Source organism: Mercurialis annua, linkage group LG6, assembly GCF_937616625.2.
Source record: "Mercurialis annua linkage group LG6, ddMerAnnu1.2, whole genome shotgun sequence".
In the NCBI taxonomy this organism is placed as follows: Eukaryota; Viridiplantae; Streptophyta; class Magnoliopsida; order Malpighiales; family Euphorbiaceae; genus Mercurialis; species Mercurialis annua.
The window spans coordinates 38,342,668-38,364,815 of NC_065575.1; the positions used below are offsets into that span (position 1 = coordinate 38,342,668).

Below are 22,148 nucleotides of genomic sequence, written 5' to 3' on the forward strand. Positions count from 1 at the left end.
TTTAGATGATGATTGCAAACAAAAACCCTAAAATAATCGGCAAACCTAAACAGTGTTCAAAACCCCTAATTTTAGAACGCCTAACAACATAAACCCTAATTTTGAAATCAAAACTGAAAATAAAATTTAATCACAAAAATAAAACTAATTCTTACAGACAAGCGAGATTATTTAAAAAATGGAAACCCAAAATCAAAATTGCTTAAAAACCCTAATGCTAAAATCCCTATTCAAGCGAGGGTAATAAAATTCAATTACTTACATGTAATTCTTCGGTTTTCCAGACGCCATCTATGTGCACAGAAACGAGGAATAATTATTCAAAAACTGACTTGTTCATTGCATTTGTTTGAGATATTAAGGTTTTCTTTTCTTTCAGAGGTAATATTTTAGGTTAGAGAAGAGGAGATTGAGAAGATGAAATGTCGAAGAGGAAAAGAGAAACTGAGTTTGGGGGGAAAAATTGAAACGCAGCGTTTTCTCCTTCTGAATTAGAACAAAACGCAGCGTTTCATTTCATGGGTTAGGGTGAGCTCGGTTAGCTGCTGGTTCAGACCGAGTTCGGTTAGTTAATCAGACATGTGCCATTTCATCTGCAATGCGACAGCGTTTTAATGAGTCAGCGCTGACTGGGATGACACGAGGGCAGCAAATCCGGTTTGATTCGCTAAAGGCTGAAAAAGGTACATAATATGTGGAAAATGGTTAAATTTGGTGATTTTAAAAAGTTTGGCTAAATTTGAAACATCCCGCAAAGGTTTGGTATTTTTTGGTAATTAAGCCTAATTAAAATAAATAGCTTTTATTAATAACACACAAAAGTAAATTGTAAACTCACCACTTGCTATCTAAAATCTTCTAGAACTAATAAAGCAATATCGTTCGTCACGTTCCGTGTTCCGTTATTAGTCGCCTCGGCGAGTCGACAAAAATTCGATAATAACCTAAATTATTAACATTCTAACTATAGCTAAATATACAAAATATAATTTTTAGCCAACTTCGGCTATCGAAACCGCTCATTTGAAACAGTACGACTTCTAAAAAAACTTTCCATTCTTAAAGTTTAGAATGTTTCCTACAACATTTGTTTAGGTCTCGGACTGAGATTAGCACCCGAAGGTATCGGAAATCAGCTCAGAAATTATTTCCTTAAAGCTGATTACAAGTGCAGGGCAGACTGCATAATAAAATGTCCAGTCCAAAATGAACATCTTAGGTTCCTATTGTGCAGAAACGTATACTTAGACATATTTAGATAACATCCTTAAGTTTATGTACCAACAACGGAACTCAATTTGGAGTTATATACCTCGAGATACGGCCTTCGCAACAGGGCTATTTTGTAGAATAGATTTCTGCAAAACGTCCTATTAGTTTGCGTAAACTTATCTCGTAACTCAAAATCTTTCTGTACCTAAGACCTTATAAATTAAATCATAAACCATTGTCTTAGCCTAGGGACATATACATTTGAACATTTACCATGCCAAATTTCAATTAAATAACTTGACTTAAGAACGTCGAACTATATCCTTACCTCGACCCGTTGCTCGTCGAGCTTAACCAACGACGAATGCTTCTGTTCTCGACATGTGAGGATTTCCCACGAAGCTCCTTAGGTATACATTCCTCTTCCTACTAGGACAGGGCATGGCTGTTCGAAAGCCTTTTCGAACCTAGGAAACAAAACGCTCAACGTTCATCATCGCCAAACAAACATTCAAACACACAAACCCGACATATTACCGAAATCACTTAGTTCTCGTCCAATTTTAATCATTCAAAATTTCAAAATTTTCAGACACAATACTTCTTACATATCAGCCCTAACTTATCAATAATTCAACCATCAAAGCTCATAATTCATGGCTTTTATCAAGAATCATCAACATAATTAACACACAAAATTCATTCATGATTGCCGAAACTTACCTTCAATTTCTCATCCAAATTTATCACTTAAATTCAATACATTTCGGCCATGACCTATCTTAAATATATCAACCTTAATTACTCATAATTCCATCATCAAAATATCAAATTCAAAACTTCTAAACATCAAGAATCATCAAATACATATTCAACCATGAATTCATGAAATTGCCGAAAATGAGCCATTTACTCATCAATTTCGTCCAAATTCAGCAAACAAAAACTGGAATTGATGCTTACTTTGAGTAGAGGATTGAGTCCTGAATCCATAGCCACCAAAATCGTCCAATTTGGTCGAGAAACGAGCTCCGTAGTTCGATTTTGCCAAAAACGCTCCAATCCCCATCTCTTCTTCTCTTCTCCATTTTTTTCTTTCTTTTTCTTTCAATGAATAATGGATGTGAGATAAATATGGGGATATGATTGAGTCAACACCTTCTTTGGTAAGTTTTGGATTAAAATCCATTTTAATCCTTGAAGTTGTCACCTCCTTACTTTTAAATCCATAACTTTTCTTTCGTCCAATTTAGTGCACCGAACACTAAACCTTTTAGGTCCGATTAATTCTATATTTTTTATTACCAAATAAATAATATTAGTCTCATATCAACTTCATTTTCTAATAATTTTATTTTGGCAATTTTTGCCAAAAACACTCAAATTTTCATTTTGAGCTAACTTGCACTTTTTCGTCCAATATTTCATTTTAATGATTATCGATAACCACTTTATCGATATTATCTTCTTATCTTAAGAAAATAGATTAAAACACAACTTCCTTTGGAAGTTTGTGGTTAAAAGTCCAATTTAATCCTTAAAGTTGCTAATTTGCACTTTAACTCAACTTCTCACTTAACCAACTTGCTTAACTTTAACAATGTCCAAAAATTATGAAACTTTTCCATAATTTCTTAAAAACATTTCACGGACCTTGACATGAAATTCATTAGCTCGGGACTTATACTTTATTTTATTTTAATTACTCTGCCTTCCCTTTAGTCCCGCTAATAATCACTCCGAATAATAATTTTCGCTTAAAAATTATTATTCCGCGATCCAATTAATATATTTATTCTGACAACACTTCTCATTTTGATTCTCATCCCCGATCACCTTATCCCAACTTTCGGACAAGTGGCACGTCCTAATATCTTTAAAGTATCTTAACAGCTTACGGGGTATTACATAAAGTGTTTCTCCCTCGGCTTCTTTTCTATCCTAATCCATCTGATCCATTGAATGGAGAAGCTATTGCACTTATGATGTGTGATAAACCAAAAATAAACTCAATTGATCTGTTTGATTGTCGAACATAAGTTTTAAAGAATCTAAAGACATATGACAAATGACTTACTTTTATTGAAATCCTTGCATTTTTGTTTTCATTAATAAAATTTCTCTTATAAAAAAATTTGATCCTAAACTTCAAAATGCAATGGTTGCTTGTTGTTAAGGGCGAAATTTTTTGATCCTAAACTTCAAAATGCAATGCAATGGTTGCAATGATCCTTGCATTTTTCTCTTATAAAAAAAAATTTGGCCGCTTGTTTCGTCTGGTTTGATCCTTTGGGCAGGAGTCTGGTATCATCTGAGAATGGATCTGCTGCGACTCGGCTCCATTGTACTTAAAATAAGATTCGGTATCCATCTGTAACGATAGTTTACCACATTTTACTAAAACACATATTACACACACACACATATATATATATATATATATATATATATATATATATATATATATATATAATTATTTGATAATTTATTAAGTTATTAATAATAATTAAAATAAAAAATGACTTTATAGTACTCCCTCCGTCACAAATTGATAGACAGTTTAAGACAAACACAAGTATTAAGAAATTTAGTAAATCTATGTAAAATGAGTAATTTTATGAAAATATACCACACTTACCCTTATTTAATGCAGTGTTGACTATGCATTTTAGTGGTGTTGGCTTTATTTTTAATGTAATATAGTACTCTCTCCGTCCCACTTTAGAAGTCCCATTTGACTTTACACACAGATTAAGAAAACATTAATTATTTTTGTCTTTTCATGTTTTTTCATGTTTTGCCCCTATTAATGATAGTGGAATTTTCCATAGAGTTCTTTTAAGATAACTAAAATAAGGGTAAAATAGGGTATTTAATGCAAAAATATTCTAAAAATAGTAATGGGACTTTTTAAATGGGACATCCCAAAATAGAATATGAGACTTCTTAAACGGGACGAAGGGAGTATAATAATGAAGGTATCCATGCCATTTTATTATTTTAGCAATAAATGACTGCCTATAATTTGGGACAAAAAAACTTAGAATAGTGCCTATCAATTTGGGACGGAGGGAGTAATATTTTACTTGCATACATTTGATGGCTATTTTGTATTTACTTTATTTTTATTTACTTTATCAATTTATTGTTAGATGAAAATAATTTTATCAAACGGTGAAAAATGGATAAAATAACATCTAATTTGTTAAAATTAAAAAGTAATTATAGAAGATGTATATACTAGTTGGCAGAATAATTTTATATTGGCAGGAATAATTCTAAAACGTCGAGCTAATCTCGAGATTAACAATTCTCCAAGTTCGAAACCTGTCCTTTAGAGTCTAATTATTCAAAACGTCAAACACCTAGGTCATTTATAGCTTGCATACGCATGGAGACGAGTCAGGGTGCACGGGCGTGCCCTTCGGTAGGTACACGATCGTGCAATCAAGTACACGTTCGTGCACCTCAGGGGTACACGTCCGTGTACTTATAGTACACGTTCGTGCACCATGAAAAGTGCACATTCGTGTACTTTAGGTACACGATCGTGTACCTTGCTAGGTGCACGTTCGTGTACCTTGCTAGGTGCACGTTCGTGTACTTTTAGTACACGTTCGTGCACCCGTGGTGCACGGTCGTGCACCACGTGCACAGCCCCGGAAATCAAGTTTTCCGGGGTTTCGCCACAACCCCGACGTGTTTCACACACCCACACTCAATACCCATATCTCGGTTTCTTCAAAAACGCCATAATAACCTCAAAAACGTCAAATTCAATCCTAAAACGTAATCTCACCAAAACAGCCATAAACTCATCATTTTCAAGCTAAAAACCGACCTATTACCTTGATTTGATGCTTAGGGTTGATAGAGGCTTCGATTCTGAAGAAATCGCCGCGAAAATCACTCGAATCGGACGTCGAACGGCGAAACGACGGTACCGTCGATATTTTCCTCCATTTCTCTCGATCCTTCTGCTCCCTCTCTGATTCATATCTTTCTTTCTTATATCATTTGGCTAAAGTGCCATTTTAGTCCTTGTCCTTTTTGTTTCTTACCATTTATCGTTTAAACGTTTCTTTTATACGATTTAGTCCATAACTAAATCGATAAATCCTTTTATTATAACTTATACGAATTATTTATATCCAATAAATAATACGAAACCCGATATTAATACTTTCCCGTCAAAATCCAAAAGTTCCATTTTCGACACAAAGTGGCTAAATTACCACTTTGGTCCCTGTACTTTATTTTGGACTTTTCTTGACATTTTTTCCTTTTAATTCCAATTCTAACTTTACAATTGAAATATAACCTTAATTTTCTCATAATTAATTTTCCAAAACCAACCTACTAAAACTTATTTATCGGAAAACTTTCCGATTTTGCCACTCTGACAAATCCAAACTGGACACGTGGTCCAATTAAATAATTAAATAATTTGGGGTATTACAAGTTACTTGAAAAATGGATAAAATAACATCTACTTTGTTAAAATTAAAAAGTAATTATAGAAGATGTATATACTAGTTGGCAGAATAATTTTATATTGGCAGGAATTTGACATTTTTTAATTGTGGCCGATGCATTGAGATTTCAGACGTTGATAGGGGAACTAATATTCATAGACTATCATTATTTCATGGTATCATAATTTTTTTTTTAAATTATAAAATTACGAGGAATTCATAGAAAAGACTTTAATTGTAAATTTATTTGCACTCAATATCTCAGTTTTAAAATTCAACCTTATCTGTCTCAAAGGAGTTGAAGTGACGATTCTGCCATGCCACCACCTTATCCTCTTATTTCAGATCTTCTTCTTCCTCTTTTTATTTTTTTTATATGTTAATATTTTTTTTATATTGATAATTTTGTTCATATGTTTGCAACCATTATAAATTGTTTGAAACTGTTTTTTAAACTATTTTAGATAAAAGTTGCAATTTATGTTTTTAAAATCTGTTTGGAACTGTTTCAATTTTTTTTAAACTGTCTGAAACCCTTTAATTAACTGTATTTTAAAAATATTTATAACTGTTTTAAAAAAATTGTAATTTGTTTGAAACTGTTTGAAACCTTTGTAAATTTTTTTAAATCTTTATAAACTTTTTGAAATTGTTTTTAGAAAATGTTATGGAGACTGTTTAAATATGTCTTTGGAAACCGTTTGAAACTTTTCTAAACTCTTTGAATCCTTTGTAAATTATTTGAAACTATTTCAAATACTTTTATTAATCCCTCGGTTTCTATGCTCATTCCTGCAAGGCATATATATACTAATTCTTGTGGTGATCACTTATTTTTCGATTCATTCTAAGCTAACTCTAGTTCCTGCGTGTTGTGTTGACTCGTTGATTTTTTTGATGTGGGTGGGAATTGGAAATGTCTAAATATAAAAAAGTGAAATTCAATAGAAAAATAATTAGGGGTTTAATAAATAGAGAATAGGGAGAGAAAAGCATCTAACGTGTCGTCAATTTATATCGTTAATTAAATTAATTATAGTTATATAAATTTATTTTATTTACAATTAATATTAAATTAATTGGAATATTTTATTAAAAAATAAATATAAGATTTCAATTTTGTTATTTTTAAAATTAATTGACGTAAATGACATTTATTTATAATTTATTACATAATAGATTTATTATAATAATACCATTATATTTTATGTATATTTAAATATTGAATTAATGAGAGTCTTTGTTGGATTAAATTTGTTTGTTTCATCTTAAAATTACATGTTTCAACTTTCAAGTACTCCTTTTCATATTATATCCAAAGTTTTAATACGCTGAAAATTTAATATCAATTAATCAATATTTAATTTTCAATAGAATAATGCAAAGTAATTAACAATTATTATTGGAATTATTTTCTGCTATGAAATTAATTAAAAATCAAATTTTTAATTATATATTAGTTTAAAGTAAATCTATATTATATATAAAAGCACGGATGGGGGGAGACATGCAAATTTACTGAATAATCCTTTTTATTTACTAATAAATAAAGGTTTTATGGTCATTAACTAATTAGTTGTTTAATTAATCACTATTGTAATTAGAATCCTAATTAGAATAGGTAGCTAAATTATCTCCAATTTAATTTTTAGTATGTAAACAATAACTAAATTGTCTCCAAATTAGTAGAAATACCTATTTTTTAGTTTGATTAAAATACTGTATTTGGTCAATATATTATAATTTAAATTTCTATTTTATTATTTTTAACGATATTATTAATAAAATTAAGTTAATTATTTAATTATGATTATTATAAAATGAAAAGAAGAATAAATTCAGTATGGAAAAAATTTAATAACCGAATATATTAAATTTACTTTTACAAAAAGTCTTAACTAATTTAATATTAATTATAAATACAAAATTGATATAATTATAATAGATTTACTAATATGTTCATTGAGAAGTTACGTTACGAGCCACGTGCATAGCACGTAATGCGAAACTAGTATTATTAAATAATGGTAAAATAAGAAATTATTAAAAAAAATATCTTAGTCAAATTCTAACTTTAGTTATCAACATAATTAATTTTTTAATTAATAATTTAATTTTATAATTATATATTACATTAAAAAGTAAAAAAGGATATAAGTGTAAATATTTTTTATCAATTACAATGATAATGTCCATATCACAATGAACCTAAGTTGTGATTTTAAAGAAAGGAAACAAAGGTAAAAAAAAGTAACAGTTTACCTTATTTAATATAGGTGGTACAATAGTTTAGCTTATTTTGTATTCTAATTGCTTATTTAGTATAGTAACGATAGTATACCTTATTTTATATTCTAATTGCTTCATAACTTTGATACCAATTAAATAGTTATTTTCAGTGTAGTTAAAAAGATAAATTACAGCTTCTAATTAAGTATTTTAAGGGTTATTTTAGTAAATGAGCAGTATAGCTATACTAATGGATTAAAAAAGTGAAAATTCTTTGGAATTTAGTACACCAACCCCATATACATAAGGGTTAGCAATTTTCTTAATCAGATTCTAAGATTCTAACAGTATTTCCTTATTAGAACAGTATTTCGTTATCCTAATACTAGTATTTAATTAGTTATTGTAATGACCAAAAAGCCTGCTATTATAATAAATTTATAGGGAGTGTTTGGTAAATTTGTCTGCCCCCATCGGTGCTTATATATATATAGTACAGTACAGACTGCAGACATATAAGTGTAGAGTGAAGAAGAAAAGGAGTGAAATAATTAGTTTTGTTGGTTATCAATCAACAAATAATTTAGGGATTATGATTTCGCTTCCCGGCACGCACCTCGATTGGGGACGGGGACTCAAAAAGAGGGATCGTTCGGGCTGGGTCGAGGTATAATCTTAGATTACTTGTTGATTTGTGAATTTGTTGTTATATAAGGTTGTAACTAACGCTAGTTTTTTTTTTTAATTTGAAGGAGAGTTCGACGAAGAGAAGACGATATGCTTGGGATCACATTGCTCCTTCTCCGGTTCCTATACGTGCTTCTGGACGGTCAGCCTCTAGTTCTAGTTGCAATGCCTCAGCCAAGTCTAAAAGTTCACGATCATTAGGGGTAATGTACTTTTGGTTTATGATTATCTATGCACAATGTGAGCATGGTCTGTTGATACAATGTGAATATCTGACTGACTTATACACCACAATTGCCATTTTTTTACAGGTTCGAAATAGAGATCTTTCTGCTGATAATTGTCTGTGGGAGGATCAGCAGCTACTCAGCTCAGGAGCTGTGCGGGGTACCGAACTCCTCCAGACTGACTCTGATCACCAAGAAGAACCCTCCGTCGTCCTTCTTGTTCATGGTAAGATTATGCCAACCTTGTACTTGTCATTTCATTCATAAACTGCGCTACGTGATTTGGTTCCCCTTTGCTTATGTTCAACCTTTTTTCATCTGTTTTCATAGATACAAAGCCTCCTTTCCTGGACGGTAGACTTGTTTTTACCAAACAAGCCGACCCTATCATGCCAATTAAAGATCCCACCTCCGATATGGCCATTATTTCTCGTCAAACATCTACTCTGGTTAGAGAAATTCGTGACAAACAGAGTATGAGTAAGTCGCGCCAACGCTTTTGGGAGCTTGCTGGCTCCAAACTTGGTGATATTCTAGGTCTTGAGCAGACGCCTGAACAGATTGATGCTGATACCGCTACTGTCGGCAAAGACGGTGAAGTTGATTTTAGGGAAGATGCAAAATTCTCACACCACTTGAAGAAGGAGGAAGCTGTGAGTCATTTTGCAAAGTCAAAAACCATTGCTGAGCAGCGCCAGTATCTTCCCATATATTCAGTACGAGATGATCTGTTGCAGGTTTGGCTCATCTTTTGCTAATCTTCTGCCTTTATTTATTTATTTTATTCTTCCGGCCCTATGTTGCTCATTCTGTTTCTTGTTATGCAATCACAGGTGATTCGTGAAAATCAGGTTGTTGTTGTTGTGGGAGAAACTGGTTCAGGAAAGACAACTCAACTGACCCAGGTTTGCACATCCTCTATTTTATCATTTTCTAGGTTTGCAAGTTGGTGTATAGGCAGCCCACAAGCTAAGAGGTTAACATGTTGCTTTTGTTGACAGTATCTCTATGAAGATGGGTATACAAACAACGGCATAGTGGGGTGCACCCAACCAAGGCGTGTAGCGGCCATGAGCGTAGCAAAAAGAGTTAGCGAAGAGATGGAAACTGAATTGGGGGATAAAGTCGGTTATGCTATTCGTTTTGAGGATGTCACTGGGCCAAACACTATAATTAAGGTGGGTGATTTTCTTAATCTTTGCTAGCACACACATATGCAGTGTTATTTCTGTACTTCTGGATAAGTATGCCTGTAGTGCTGAATCTGCTATATGCAGTGATGCTGTTTTTGCATTCTCTTCCCTAAATGATTTTTCTGTAGAAGAATAATAATGAAGAAAAATTATGAGCTTTTGTTCCAGAGATAAAAGCATTAGAAAGCTTTGAAATGATTAGAGTTGCACTAGGATAGTAATATTGATGATCTGAGAATAGGATTCTTGATATAATTGATTCGCAACTGGCTAAGATATGATTTTCATAATATATAAGTGCACCATTAATATTTTTTCCTCTTCATTATTTATCATGCTTAATCCAATGAAGGGGCTCAAATTCTAACTCTCTTTGCTCAACTGTGCAGTATATGACAGATGGAGTGCTTTTGCGGGAAACTTTGAAAGATTCTGATCTCGACAAATACCGGTACGTTTTTTTTTTTTTTTTAATGTTTGCTTATATTTCCCGCGGATGAGTACTTAGCTTCATTGAATATGATTGTTGCAGGGTCATAGTCATGGATGAAGCTCATGAGAGATCGTTGAGCACAGACGTGCTGTTTGGGATTTTAAAAAAGGTGGTTTCTCGGCGTCGTGACTTTAAGCTTATTGTGACATCTGCAACTTTGAATGCCGAGAAATTTTCAAATTTCTTTGGAAGGTAATTTTCTTTTTCCCTTTGCTTTCAAATTAAGGCTGCATCTCTATTTAAATACGATTATAATCTTCCTCTGGATGTGCTGCAGTGTTCCGATCTTCCACATTCCTGGGAGAACATTTCCTGTAAATACGTTGTACAGCAAAACTCCGTGTGAAGATTATGCAGAAGCTGCAGTGAAGCAAGCCATGAGCATCCACATTACCAGTCCTCCAGGTGACATTCTTATATTCATGACTGGCCAAGATGAGATTGAAGCGGCTTGTTATGCCCTCGCTGAGCGCATAGAACAACTTATCTCTTCCGCAAAGAAAGCAGTTCCTAAACTCTTGATACTACCGATGTACTCCCAACTTCCAGCTGATTTGCAAGCGAAGATATTTCAAAAGGCGGAAGATGGGGCACGGAAATGCATCGTCGCCACCAACATCGCCGAGACTTCTTTGACTGTTGATGGAATTTTGTATGTGATCGACACTGGGTATGGTAAAATGAAAGTGTACAATCCGAGGATGGGTATGGACGCTCTTCAAGTCTTTCCTGCTAGCCGTGCTTCCGCAGATCAGCGTGCTGGACGTGCTGGCAGAACTGGTCCTGGCACATGCTATAGGCTTTATACGGAGAGCGCATACCTAAACGAAATGCTGCCCAGTCCAGTGCCTGAAATCCAGAGGAGCAATCTCGGGAACGTGGTTTTGTTGCTGAAGTCTCTCAAAATTGATAACTTGCTTGATTTCGATTTCATGGATCCACCTCCGCAGGACAACATCCTTAATTCAATGTATCAGTTGTGGGTTTTGGGCGCTCTTAACAATGTTGGAGGCCTAACTGATCTTGGCTGGAAAATGGTACAGTTCCCATTGGACCCTCCACTGGCTAAGATGCTCTTGATGGGTGAAGAACTAGGATGTTTAAATGAGGTTTTGACGATTGTGTCAATGCTTTCAGTGCCCTCGGTCTTTTTCCGGCCCAAAGATAGGGCGGAGGAGAGTGATGCAGCCAGGGAGAAGTTTTTTGTTCCGGAATCTGATCACTTGACTCTGCTCAACGTTTATTTGCAGTGGAAAGAGCACCAATTTCGCGGAGATTGGTGTAATGATCATTTTCTGCATGTCAAAGGACTACGAAAGGCAAGAGAAGTTAGATCCCAGCTGCTGGATATTCTGAAAACTTTGAAAATCCCATTGACTTCTTGCGGGTATGAGTGGGACATTATACGAAAAGCCATATGTTCTGCATACTTCCATAATGCAGCGAGACTGAAAGGTGTGGGAGAATACGTGAACTGTAGAAACGGAATGCCATGTCATCTACACCCTAGCAGTGCGCTTTATGGTTTAGGTTGCACTCCAGAGTATGTGGTGTATCATGAATTGATATTGACGACAAAGGAGTACATGCAGTGTGCTACTGCAGTGGAGCCGCAGTGGTTGGCGGAACAGGGACCGATGTTTTTCTCTGTGAAGGGTTCAGATAGATCGTTGTTGGAGCACAAGAAAAAACTGAAAGATGAGAAAACCGCCATGGAAGAGGAAATGGAAAATTTGAGAAAGGAGCAAGCTGACGGGGAGAGGGCAACCAAAGAAAGAGACACGGCAAAGAGGTCGAAGCAGCAGCAGCAGGTTTCAATGCCAGGCTTCCGTCAAGGCACTTCCACTTATTTAAGACCGAAAACACTTGGTCTGTAAATAATTTAGAGACGACCAAAGAAAAATTGGTATGTAAATATTACTAGCTTAGATTTATCTGTTGCATTTAAAAATTACTAGCTTAGATAAACATTTTATCAGTTGCATTTGGTTAGCCTAAGGACCAAGAAAGTATTATGATTGAATGTGCATTCGTTTAAAGAGCTTTAACCCTTGTTTTATATTATTCATGCTCAAAACTGATATTGACCCTGATTTTTCCTTACTTCAATACTGAAACTGTTCTACAAAACAGAGTTAATAGACCCATAATATCTTTTAATTTTGGATGGTAGTTATCAACTCTGAAGTTTAATTTATAATTAGTTGTTTTATCTTATATCTATTTTTGTCCTTTTGTTGTTTGGCTTGTTAATTGGATTTAGACATAACTGTAAGTAGTCTTTTCTGCATAATTTAATCATCCTTATTGTGCGAATGTATGTTGAATTCTGTTGCAGGGAGTTTTTGATTTGTTTTCATGGATCAGTATGTTTTGTGTATTAATGCAGGGTACATTTATGTTCTTAGGATTGTATCATATTGAATTTAGTTCTTTGATTGCTTTATGTGATGTGATCGATTCCTACTGATGTGTCGATTTTAATCCTGATTCTAATTCTTGCAAATTCTCTTTTGGTTTGGTTATGATTTTGATTATTGCTTATTTTGGTTATATATCAGCATTTCCTGAGTCAGCATGCTACTGAAAACGTATTCGACGAGTTCCGCACTTACTGTATGACATTAGTCTTTAGTTTTGCATAACTTTAGCTTATACCTTTTTACTCTCAGTAAAGCTTTAATTTGTGGGCATTAGGATTAACGTTACTGTGCATTTAAGTCGGTTATTGGCTTTTGTTGTGTTGTTTGATTGATAATGAAATCAAAACCTATAACACGTGTGCTTCAAGTACCGCAGATGGTAAAATAGTATGATAAATCTCCGACAAATGCAGCATAATCATGGGAGTAAAGCATTGTAGCTATTGAACAATGTAAATGGTTGGATACTTTCTTTATGTATCAAAATATGGAACCACAGTTCTAATGGTAGCCAATTCTAAGAATATCAAATTAGTATGTCCTCACAAAGGTACATGGAGACCATTTAGAGAAAACTGTATTTTTACTTTTGACTATCAATGCATATATCCCATAACACGGTACGTGAATTGCAGCCAGGAGAAAATACCTGTAAATTAGCAAAAACGATTAGGTTCTATTTTCTGCTGTAAGTTGCTGGGTTACCGTAATATCAATAAAGAAGGCGTAAACAGTATTACCATATAGGAGCCCATGGTGTGTCAAGGTCAAGGAACGGATATGGCCACCTGTGATATGCGATAATCTCATCAATGTATGTTGAGCAAAATCCGAAGATGAAAGAAAAAAGATCTGAGCTCAGCCAAACATTATGCTTACCAAGTAAAACCACAAGCATGAATCACCCATTGGAACACAATATAGAGGCAGCTCCACAGCACAAAATATGCGAGCCGGAACCAAGGAAAGGGCTGAGAACGATAGATGTCAATACAATTACACGGAGTCTGCTAATATAATCCAAAACGGCTTAGTGGTGAGACTTACAAGGCTATTCAAACCGCTATCCAGCAGAAGAAAAACTGCATTCAGAGAGTGCATGCATCCCATCAGCTGGCACAAACAAATCAGTTGTAAAATTCGTCATTTGTTACAGCCATTCAATCTTACATATGAATAGTTCCAAAGGTATTGTGATCAAATCTATTTTTATTTACATATAGACCAAAGTTTCACTTTTCTTTTCATCACTGTACTTCCAAAAGTTGACGAGTGCTATATTTCTGCATTTATTTATGGAAACGCTTCTATTTTTGTTGAAAATTTACGTTTTCATGCAACATAAATGTAATCAAGATGTAAAATTCAGTACGAGTGATATGGTTCGAAATCAGATAAGCATAGTAGACTCACCACATTCAGTTCAAGATGTGTAAATGGGACTAAAACACACCAAAAAACGACGTCTGTTAGGATGACAGCACCTGCACAAGTCTGTTATAAACATAAAATCACCTGACAAAATAGTTCTAATCAGACTTAACTAATAACATACCCATAAACATGGACTAACCTGATAAATAGCCTGCATAGCATATCCCCAAAATCCGCATCTTACCCTAAATGCACCTTCACCATATTGATTCTGCAGCTTCAGAAATCCTTCCTCCCCATTGGTAATTGCAGAATCTTCCAAATTCCTTTTCAGAAACTCCGCGATTTCACCATTTTCGGTTCTTGAAAATACGAAACATCCATATCCAGAAATCACAATGGCAAGCTACAATAAGATTAAAAATGACACATCTAATTCCCCAAAATAAAAATTCTCATATACACAGAGTTAGTTGAACGTACCGAAAAATACAGCATTACTAAAGCAAATGTCCATCTGCACATCAATTTTAAAGTAAAACATTAATGTTTACATTAATATCAATCAATTGCTATAATGCAATTATAAAAAATAATCTTACTGAGTGTAAAAATAAAAGGCAAAAGCTCCATCAATTGCTATAATCTCATAGAGCATTGGTGTTAGGCAAATAAAAGCACACACTCTGAAGAAGAGAAGCCAAAGAGGATTAAGGAATCTCCAACATGGCTTCCACAGATTATGGAAGTATAAAGGCTCTGTTTTTACATTCTTGATTGTGTAAAATGAGAAAAAAGCTGGGCCCATTATCATCAAAGCGGAGATTGGAACTTGCCATTGGAGCCAGAATACAATACCCTCCTCCATCTTCTTCCACTTTAGGCATTGATGGAGTCGGGTAAAATAAAATTGTCCATTTTTTTGAGCTTCTTTCAAAGTTGAGAGATGGGGACAGTGGGTAGCTATTAGTTATAATGGTTGACTTCGATCAATTGGGTTTCGGTTTGATTCTAATGGGCTTTCTTTGATCGGGTTTTCTAGCTATTCTTAAGTAGCAATTTGCCCCTTCAACTTGTAAGTAATGAACAATTAACATATAAATTAATTTTATTGGCAAATCAGTACACGAACTTGGTGAATATGGGCAATTAGCCTATTTTGACAAATTAACTTACAAATTAAGGAGGCAAATTGTCAATTTAAGAGACAATTAACTTACAAATTGAAGGGGCAAATTGCCTATAATTACCAAGTTCGTGTACTGATTTGCACATAAAATTAATTTATATATTAATTGCCCATTGCTTACAAGTTGAGGGGACATATTGCCACTTAAATCCTCTACTTTCATATTCCCTCTCACTCTATTGTATTCAATTTTTCCCAACACAAATGGCAATTATGTCGCAAAAATAGCAATATAAATGGCAGTTGATTATAAAAATCTTTAAGTATAAAGACACATCATGTATAATTTCTTGATTATTTTACGACAAATATACGATATTTTTAGTGATGACAACGGTTATCCATCTGTAATTTGTCTGAATTTAGAATGAATATATCGCTATTTATCGATGTAAAGATCCGTCCGAAATTCATCCGAATTTACCAAGGCGAAAAAATGAAAACTTTATTCTAATTATAAATACAAGTACCCGACGAATACAAGAAGTCTATTAATACTACATTGCACCTTAAATGAGTCCATTTCCTAACATTACTAGTTGGAACATGCTATTGAGAGGCAAAAGCACCAAAGGAAAAATAAAAAGAAAAAGAAGATACTCAGTGTAGTAGATGAAGATTAAGGCGCCCCAGTCTCGAAGATCCCACAACAGAAACCCAGCCATGACAACAAAGGAGATCAACCGAGTAACTAGGAGCCAAGCAGGGTGAACCTCTTTGCAACAACTGCTCCACAGCTGCACATGAACATCATTTCTAGCCATACCAAATTCCCTCCTCCAAACCACCCATAAAGAGCAAATAAAGGACACTGCTACAATACCAAAACAAATGTAATCATACCAGTTGATCATCAGCGCCATTGTATCAATTTAAAACAATGAAAATTTGTAATCAACATAGAGTGCTAGGAGTTTTTAATTAGTTAAAGAATATGGCTTAGGTAGAAACTTGAACATTGGACTGGTAGTTTTGACAGTTGGGTTTTGAATCATTATGTTGTTCTTTGCTTTGCTCTGTTTTTTTTATAAAATTTAATTGATCAACGGTGAGTCTGTGAGAATGTGCAACAAACGGTCTTTGCTCTTCTTGAAAATTTTACATTTTTCAATTTTCAACATTGACAAAAGTAACTTAATGAATGTATGTAGTTAATATATAATTAGGTTAAATGTAAAGAATATCATAATTTTTAGCCTGTTTTGCAATTATAACATGAAATTTAAAACTTAACTATACAATATGACTTCATTCTCTACACAAGAGGTCCTCTTTTATTTTTTATTTTTTTGATGTATTTTTTTAAATGGAATTTAGATGCGTTCTGATGATATGCGTATCATTGTTAAATTATATAAAATTTATGATGTAAGAATATTTTAAATTTGGATCATTGAATAACTTTTGGATCAGTGAATTTCTTTTCCAGTATGTTTATATATTGAATTCTACTTTATTTTGCATTATCAATCCAAATAAGTTTTATAATCAATATTTGCAACCACCGGAATAGCTAAACGTACAATTTTTTTCAAGCCACTATAGAATCATTAATTAAAGCATACCAAGCATTTATTAATTGATTATCTGTCAATCCCGAAGCAAAGTGAGAGTTGCATACTACTTCTTTCGTCCCGTTTAAGGAGGGATATATTTCAATTTTTGTTGTCCCACTTAAGAAGGCCAATTCATGATTTTTGTGTCATTTAATTCTCTCTCATACCCTCATTTTCTCTTTCTATAATTAAAGTTAATACTCTACACACAAATTATAAGACAATAATTAATAGGGATAAAATCAGAAAAACCAAGAGTAATTATTACTCCCTCCGTCGCACAAAAATATGTCACCTTTCTATTTTGGACGTCCCAAATTATAGGCCACCTTCTATTTTTGGTTAATAATTTTAAATCTAAAAGTCTTACTTACCCCTAATAAATGTACATTATTATATTCAACTTAATTAATTGTTCCATGTTCTAATATGGTATAAATGTCATTTTTTAATACCAATGCAAAATACACTAATTCAAAAATTAGTCATCAATACATTATTTATTTATTTTAAAAAATATTAAAGGCTAAAAATGGAAAAGTATACAAATAAACTAATTTTAACTAATCTAACTATTTTTTTCTTAATTCCAGTGTTTGTCCAAACGGCCTATCTTTGTGGGATGGAGGGAGCATTTTCTTAATCTATGTGCATAAGGGTTATGTCCCTTCTTAAATGAGACGGAGGGAGTAGTTACTATATAAAACTAAGCTAATAACTCAACTTCCTAATTTAATACACCCAAAACTGAATATATCAATGCATATTAGGGATGGGCAAAGAGAACTGGTGAAATCGAGTAAAAGAACATAAACCGAAAATCAGACCAGTAAACATAATTAATCGGTTCATAAATTTAATTTAGGTTTAAAAATTAAACCGAAAAATATAGTTCATCGGTTCATAAATTTAATTTAGATTTAAATTTAAATTTTTATGAATGATGGTTTAGGTTTAGGATTTAAAATTTTAAATTAATCCTTGTTAACCGGTTTATAAATAATACATATTTTTATAAATTATAATTCTATATATATTTCTTCAAAAAATAGTATAAATTTTTATTTTTTTATTATACATAATTTGTATTTATATAACCTTTTCTTTGTTTGTTAGAACAATTAAATAGAATGGAACTAAAGTTTTTTTATTAGACTATGTTTAAAATTTTATTTTATAAAATTTATCTTTTTTTTGTATAATTTTTTTAATGGTTATATGGTTAAAAACTACAAAATTAAAAAACTAAATCATTTTAAATGGTTAACCGATATTAAGGTTAACCGTTTAAAATTTAAGGTTTAGATTTTTAATTTTAAAAATTATACTATTATGGACTGGTTTATAAATTATCTTGCCCACCACTAATACATTTTAGTTAAATATTGAAGAGAAAAGGAAGAGAATGGTTTAAAGTATTCTTTATGAGCTAATTCATGGAAAAAAATTCGGATTTTTTTATTTTAAATGCTTTAATAAAATTGTATATTAAATGTATAAAACATCATTAATAAGGATAAATAAAAAATATACAGTCGACCCTCTAATAGTTAATATTCTATAAATTAACAATTCTAATAATTAATAGAAAATTGAGAGAACCAACTTCGTTCCACGACAAATAATTAATAATTCTATTATTTAATAATTAATAAAATTTAAAAAATATTCTACATGAATATTAATTATTAAAGAGATTTTTTTAAAGAAATATATAACAATTAATGATTTATTTAAGACAATATTAACCTTAATTCATAAAGTGGAAGTTAAAATACCATCAAATTATGATTTTCTTATCTTTTGAGAAATTTTAAAAAAAGTTATTAGATAAACAAATTAAAATAAGTAAAGTATCTCTAGTATAAAAAATATTAAAAATTATTTTATTTTATGAATACAACTTCTTAATAATTATTTTTTGGTTTGATATCAATTGATATTTTTTAAATTGAATATAAAATTATTTCTTTTAAATTGAGTAATTGTAAAGTGTATTTAGTTAGTTTTTTATTATGTTTTAAAATATTTTTTATAATTTTTTTATACAAATTTAATAAATTAATAATTTTAATAATTAATAAATTTTTGATCCACCATGTGTATTAATTATCAGAGGGTCAACTGTATATACATTTTTTTTCTTCTTAAAATGGGTACAAAATAGAATAGTTACCTATAAAAATATGATACAAACATTTATGTTATGGCAATATTTTCCATGATTAACTAACTAGAAATTATTAAGACGCATTTGCAGGCTAATAATCATCGACGGTCCTCGACTTTTACCCTAAACTTCCCTAAACTCCCTATACTTTCAAAAGCTTCCCTAAACCCCCCAACCTTTGTGGCGGCGCTTATTCACGGTCCTTATAGACAAAAATACCCTTACAAAAAAAAAATTGGCGGCTGGCGGCGCCACGTCATCTGACATATGTCAGAAAATATTTAAAAGCCCAAAATACCCTGAAATAAGTCAATCAAACCAAAACCTAACCAAACTAATAAAACCACGCTCAATTTAATCTAACTATTTTCATTCAAACCAACCACGCTCAACCCGATCAACCGCCAGCCCGCCGCCCGCCGCCGCCCGCCACCCGCCGCCACCCGCCGGTCATCTTCCCCACTGTTCTTGAGAACAAATCTGTTCTCAAGAACAGAGATCTGTTCTCTGTTCTTGAGAACAGATCTGTTCTCAAGAACACGCTCTCAAGAACAGAGTCTGTTCTTGAGAACAGATCTGTTCTCAAGAACAGACTCTGTTCTTGAGAACAGATCGTTCTCAAGAACAGATTGTTCGTTCTTGAGAACGATCTGTTCTCAAGAACGAACAATCTGTTCTTGAGAACAGATTTTGGAGATGATGACCGGTGGGCGGCGGACGGCGGAGGGCGGCGGAGGCGGACAGTTGATCGGAATGGGTTTAATTAAGTGTGGTTGGTTTGAATGAGAATGATTAGATTTAATTGAGTATGGTTTGATTAGTTTGGTTAGGTTTTGGTTTGATTGGCTTATTTCAGGGGTATTTTAGGCTTTTAAATTTTTTTGAATTTTTTCTGACATGTCAGATGACGTGGCGCCGCCAGCCGCCAAATTTATTTTTTTTTGTAAGGGTGTTTTTGTCCATAAGGACCGTGAATGGCGCGGCCACAAAGGTTGGGGGGTTTAGGGAAGTTTTTGAAAGTATAGGGGGTTTAGGGAAGTTTAGGGTAAAAGTCGAGGACCGTCGATGATTATTAGCCCGCATTTGCATGACAATCAAGTTTTGTATGATGGTCAATTTGCATGCATTAATAATGATCACAACAATCAATTCTACGACCATGTGATTGTGCTTTTAAAGTTTCTTGTGAAATGAGATGGTAACATAAAGTACACTTGTGTTTTGATAGAAAGTGATTTAATACTAATAATGAAAATTTTATTCAAATCCAATATGGATGATGAAATATTGGAGGTAATTAAATAAATTCTAGCGCAAAGCTGATAGTTATCACACTTATGAAAGAAGACTCTTCTCCGAAAGCTCTTTGTAAAATTCTTTCGGAAGATTGTGTATTTTCAGTTTGAAAGTTAGATGTTAGAATTTGTTATCGTTATTAATATTTAGGTCAAAGATGTCAAAGCAACAGCAACAACTTTCAGTGGCAGGCTTCCACCGAGAAAATCATGTAAACAATACCATAGAGAAAATCAGTGTTTTAAAAATCAAACCGGTGGCCAAACCGGTGAGGCCACCGGTTTCCGGTTGAACCGGTTCAATGATCGGTTCAATCGGTTTAATAAATTTAAAAAAAATTAAAAAAAATTCTGATTCACCGGTTTTATACCGGTTCAATCCGGTCTGATCCGGTTCAACATCTGGTTTTTTATCGGTTCATTTCGGTTCAACCGGTCCAGCCCGTTCCAACTAAAAGATCCGGTTTTTTACAGTTTCAAACTGGACCACTGGCTGATTCGCGGTTCAACCGGTCCGACCGACCGGTCCGACCGACCGGTCCGGTCCGGTTTTTAAAACACTGGAGAAAATATAAGGGTAGTGATTTATGCACTCCATATCTTTATATTCCCGCTCTAAATTCTTTTACAAGACTAATGTACCCTTGTATAGCCCAGTCAGGTAATTCAATTCAATGCAACAAAATACAAGTCTATAATTTTAGTTATAAAGCATCCAAATGTATAATTTCTTATTTATTTCTTCATAATTTTTATATTCAAGTTCATATAAATTCAAAATTATAACTTTTACTATGGAAATAATACTTTTTCTTAATATTTATAATTAATTTAAATAACTTATTTTAAATATATTTAGTTTTACTGATTATTAATGTAACATTAATTTTACTTAATAGTTTTAACAAAGAAGACCTATATTTACAACAAATAAAAAATAAATTAATTATTAATATGCAAAGATGGTTTTTCTTTTAATTATCTTTACTTGGTACTTTTCATAGCCAGATAATTTATTAGGAAAAGTGAATCATAAAAAAAGAACTCTAATCGACCATTTCATCATACCGGCCAGGTTGGAATTTTAAAAAATCAAAAAAAAAAATCAAAAAAATTTACGTCTTCAATCAGCTCCGACCTAGGCGGGCGCTCGGTCCGACTGTGAGTAGCTCCACCATAGATACTTTTAAATTTCAATTTTAAAATGTAAATTATTATTTTTGATTTTTTTTTGAATTTTGATTTTTTTTTGAATTTATTGTCATTACTATTTTATTATTATTTTAAATTTGTTGTTGTAGCTTATTGTTTTGTTTAATTAATTTTTTTAGAATAATGATAAGAACAACTTCATATAGCATTACCTTTTAACATTAACATATTAAACAAAAATTATATTTTTATAATTGTTTAAACAATACTTTAATTGTATCATTTAGTATCACATGTGAAGTTTAGTTAAAATATATTAATTAATATTTGACTTTAATATTTAGATATAGTTTAATATTAGAAAATTTGTATGTTATGTATTATTATCGCTCAAATTAGCTACTAAATGTATTATAAGCACTATTGCTATATAATAATTCACGAGTTTTATAAGGTATAACAATATAAACATA

General features: G+C 32.5%; 3 protein-coding genes across 3 annotated transcripts; 1 reads left to right on the forward strand and 2 right to left on the reverse strand.

The window, feature by feature from the left end:
- Window positions 1-8,426: 8,426 nt before the first annotated feature.
- LOC126686472 (pre-mRNA-splicing factor ATP-dependent RNA helicase DEAH7-like) lies at window positions 8,427-12,564 on the forward strand. The gene is made up of 9 exons (XM_050380527.2): window positions 8,427-8,583; window positions 8,669-8,806; window positions 8,915-9,056; window positions 9,161-9,567; window positions 9,664-9,735; window positions 9,832-10,008; window positions 10,413-10,474; window positions 10,556-10,708; window positions 10,794-12,564. The coding sequence occupies exons 1-9, from the start codon at window positions 8,509-8,511 to the stop codon at window positions 12,391-12,393; spliced, it is 2,826 nt and encodes a 941-aa protein (XP_050236484.1). The 5' UTR covers window positions 8,427-8,508; the 3' UTR covers window positions 12,394-12,564.
- An 818-nt stretch (window positions 12,565-13,382) lies between these two features.
- On the reverse strand, window positions 13,383-15,283 carry LOC126686479 (uncharacterized). The gene is made up of 8 exons (XM_050380533.2): window positions 14,916-15,283; window positions 14,797-14,830; window positions 14,513-14,719; window positions 14,353-14,433; window positions 13,987-14,052; window positions 13,819-13,910; window positions 13,680-13,727; window positions 13,383-13,588 (listed from the first exon to the last, which is right to left on the reverse strand). Exons 1-8 carry the CDS (start codon window positions 15,179-15,181, stop codon window positions 13,471-13,473), a joined length of 912 nt encoding a protein of 303 aa, XP_050236490.1. The 5' UTR covers window positions 15,182-15,283; the 3' UTR covers window positions 13,383-13,470.
- Window positions 15,284-15,921: 638 nt separating this feature from the next.
- On the reverse strand, window positions 15,922-16,555 carry LOC126686481 (uncharacterized). The gene has a single exon (XM_050380536.2). The coding sequence runs from the start codon at window positions 16,363-16,365 to the stop codon at window positions 16,012-16,014; it is 354 nt and encodes a 117-aa protein (XP_050236493.1). The 5' UTR covers window positions 16,366-16,555; the 3' UTR covers window positions 15,922-16,011.
- Between the last annotated feature and the right edge of the window lie 5,593 nt (window positions 16,556-22,148).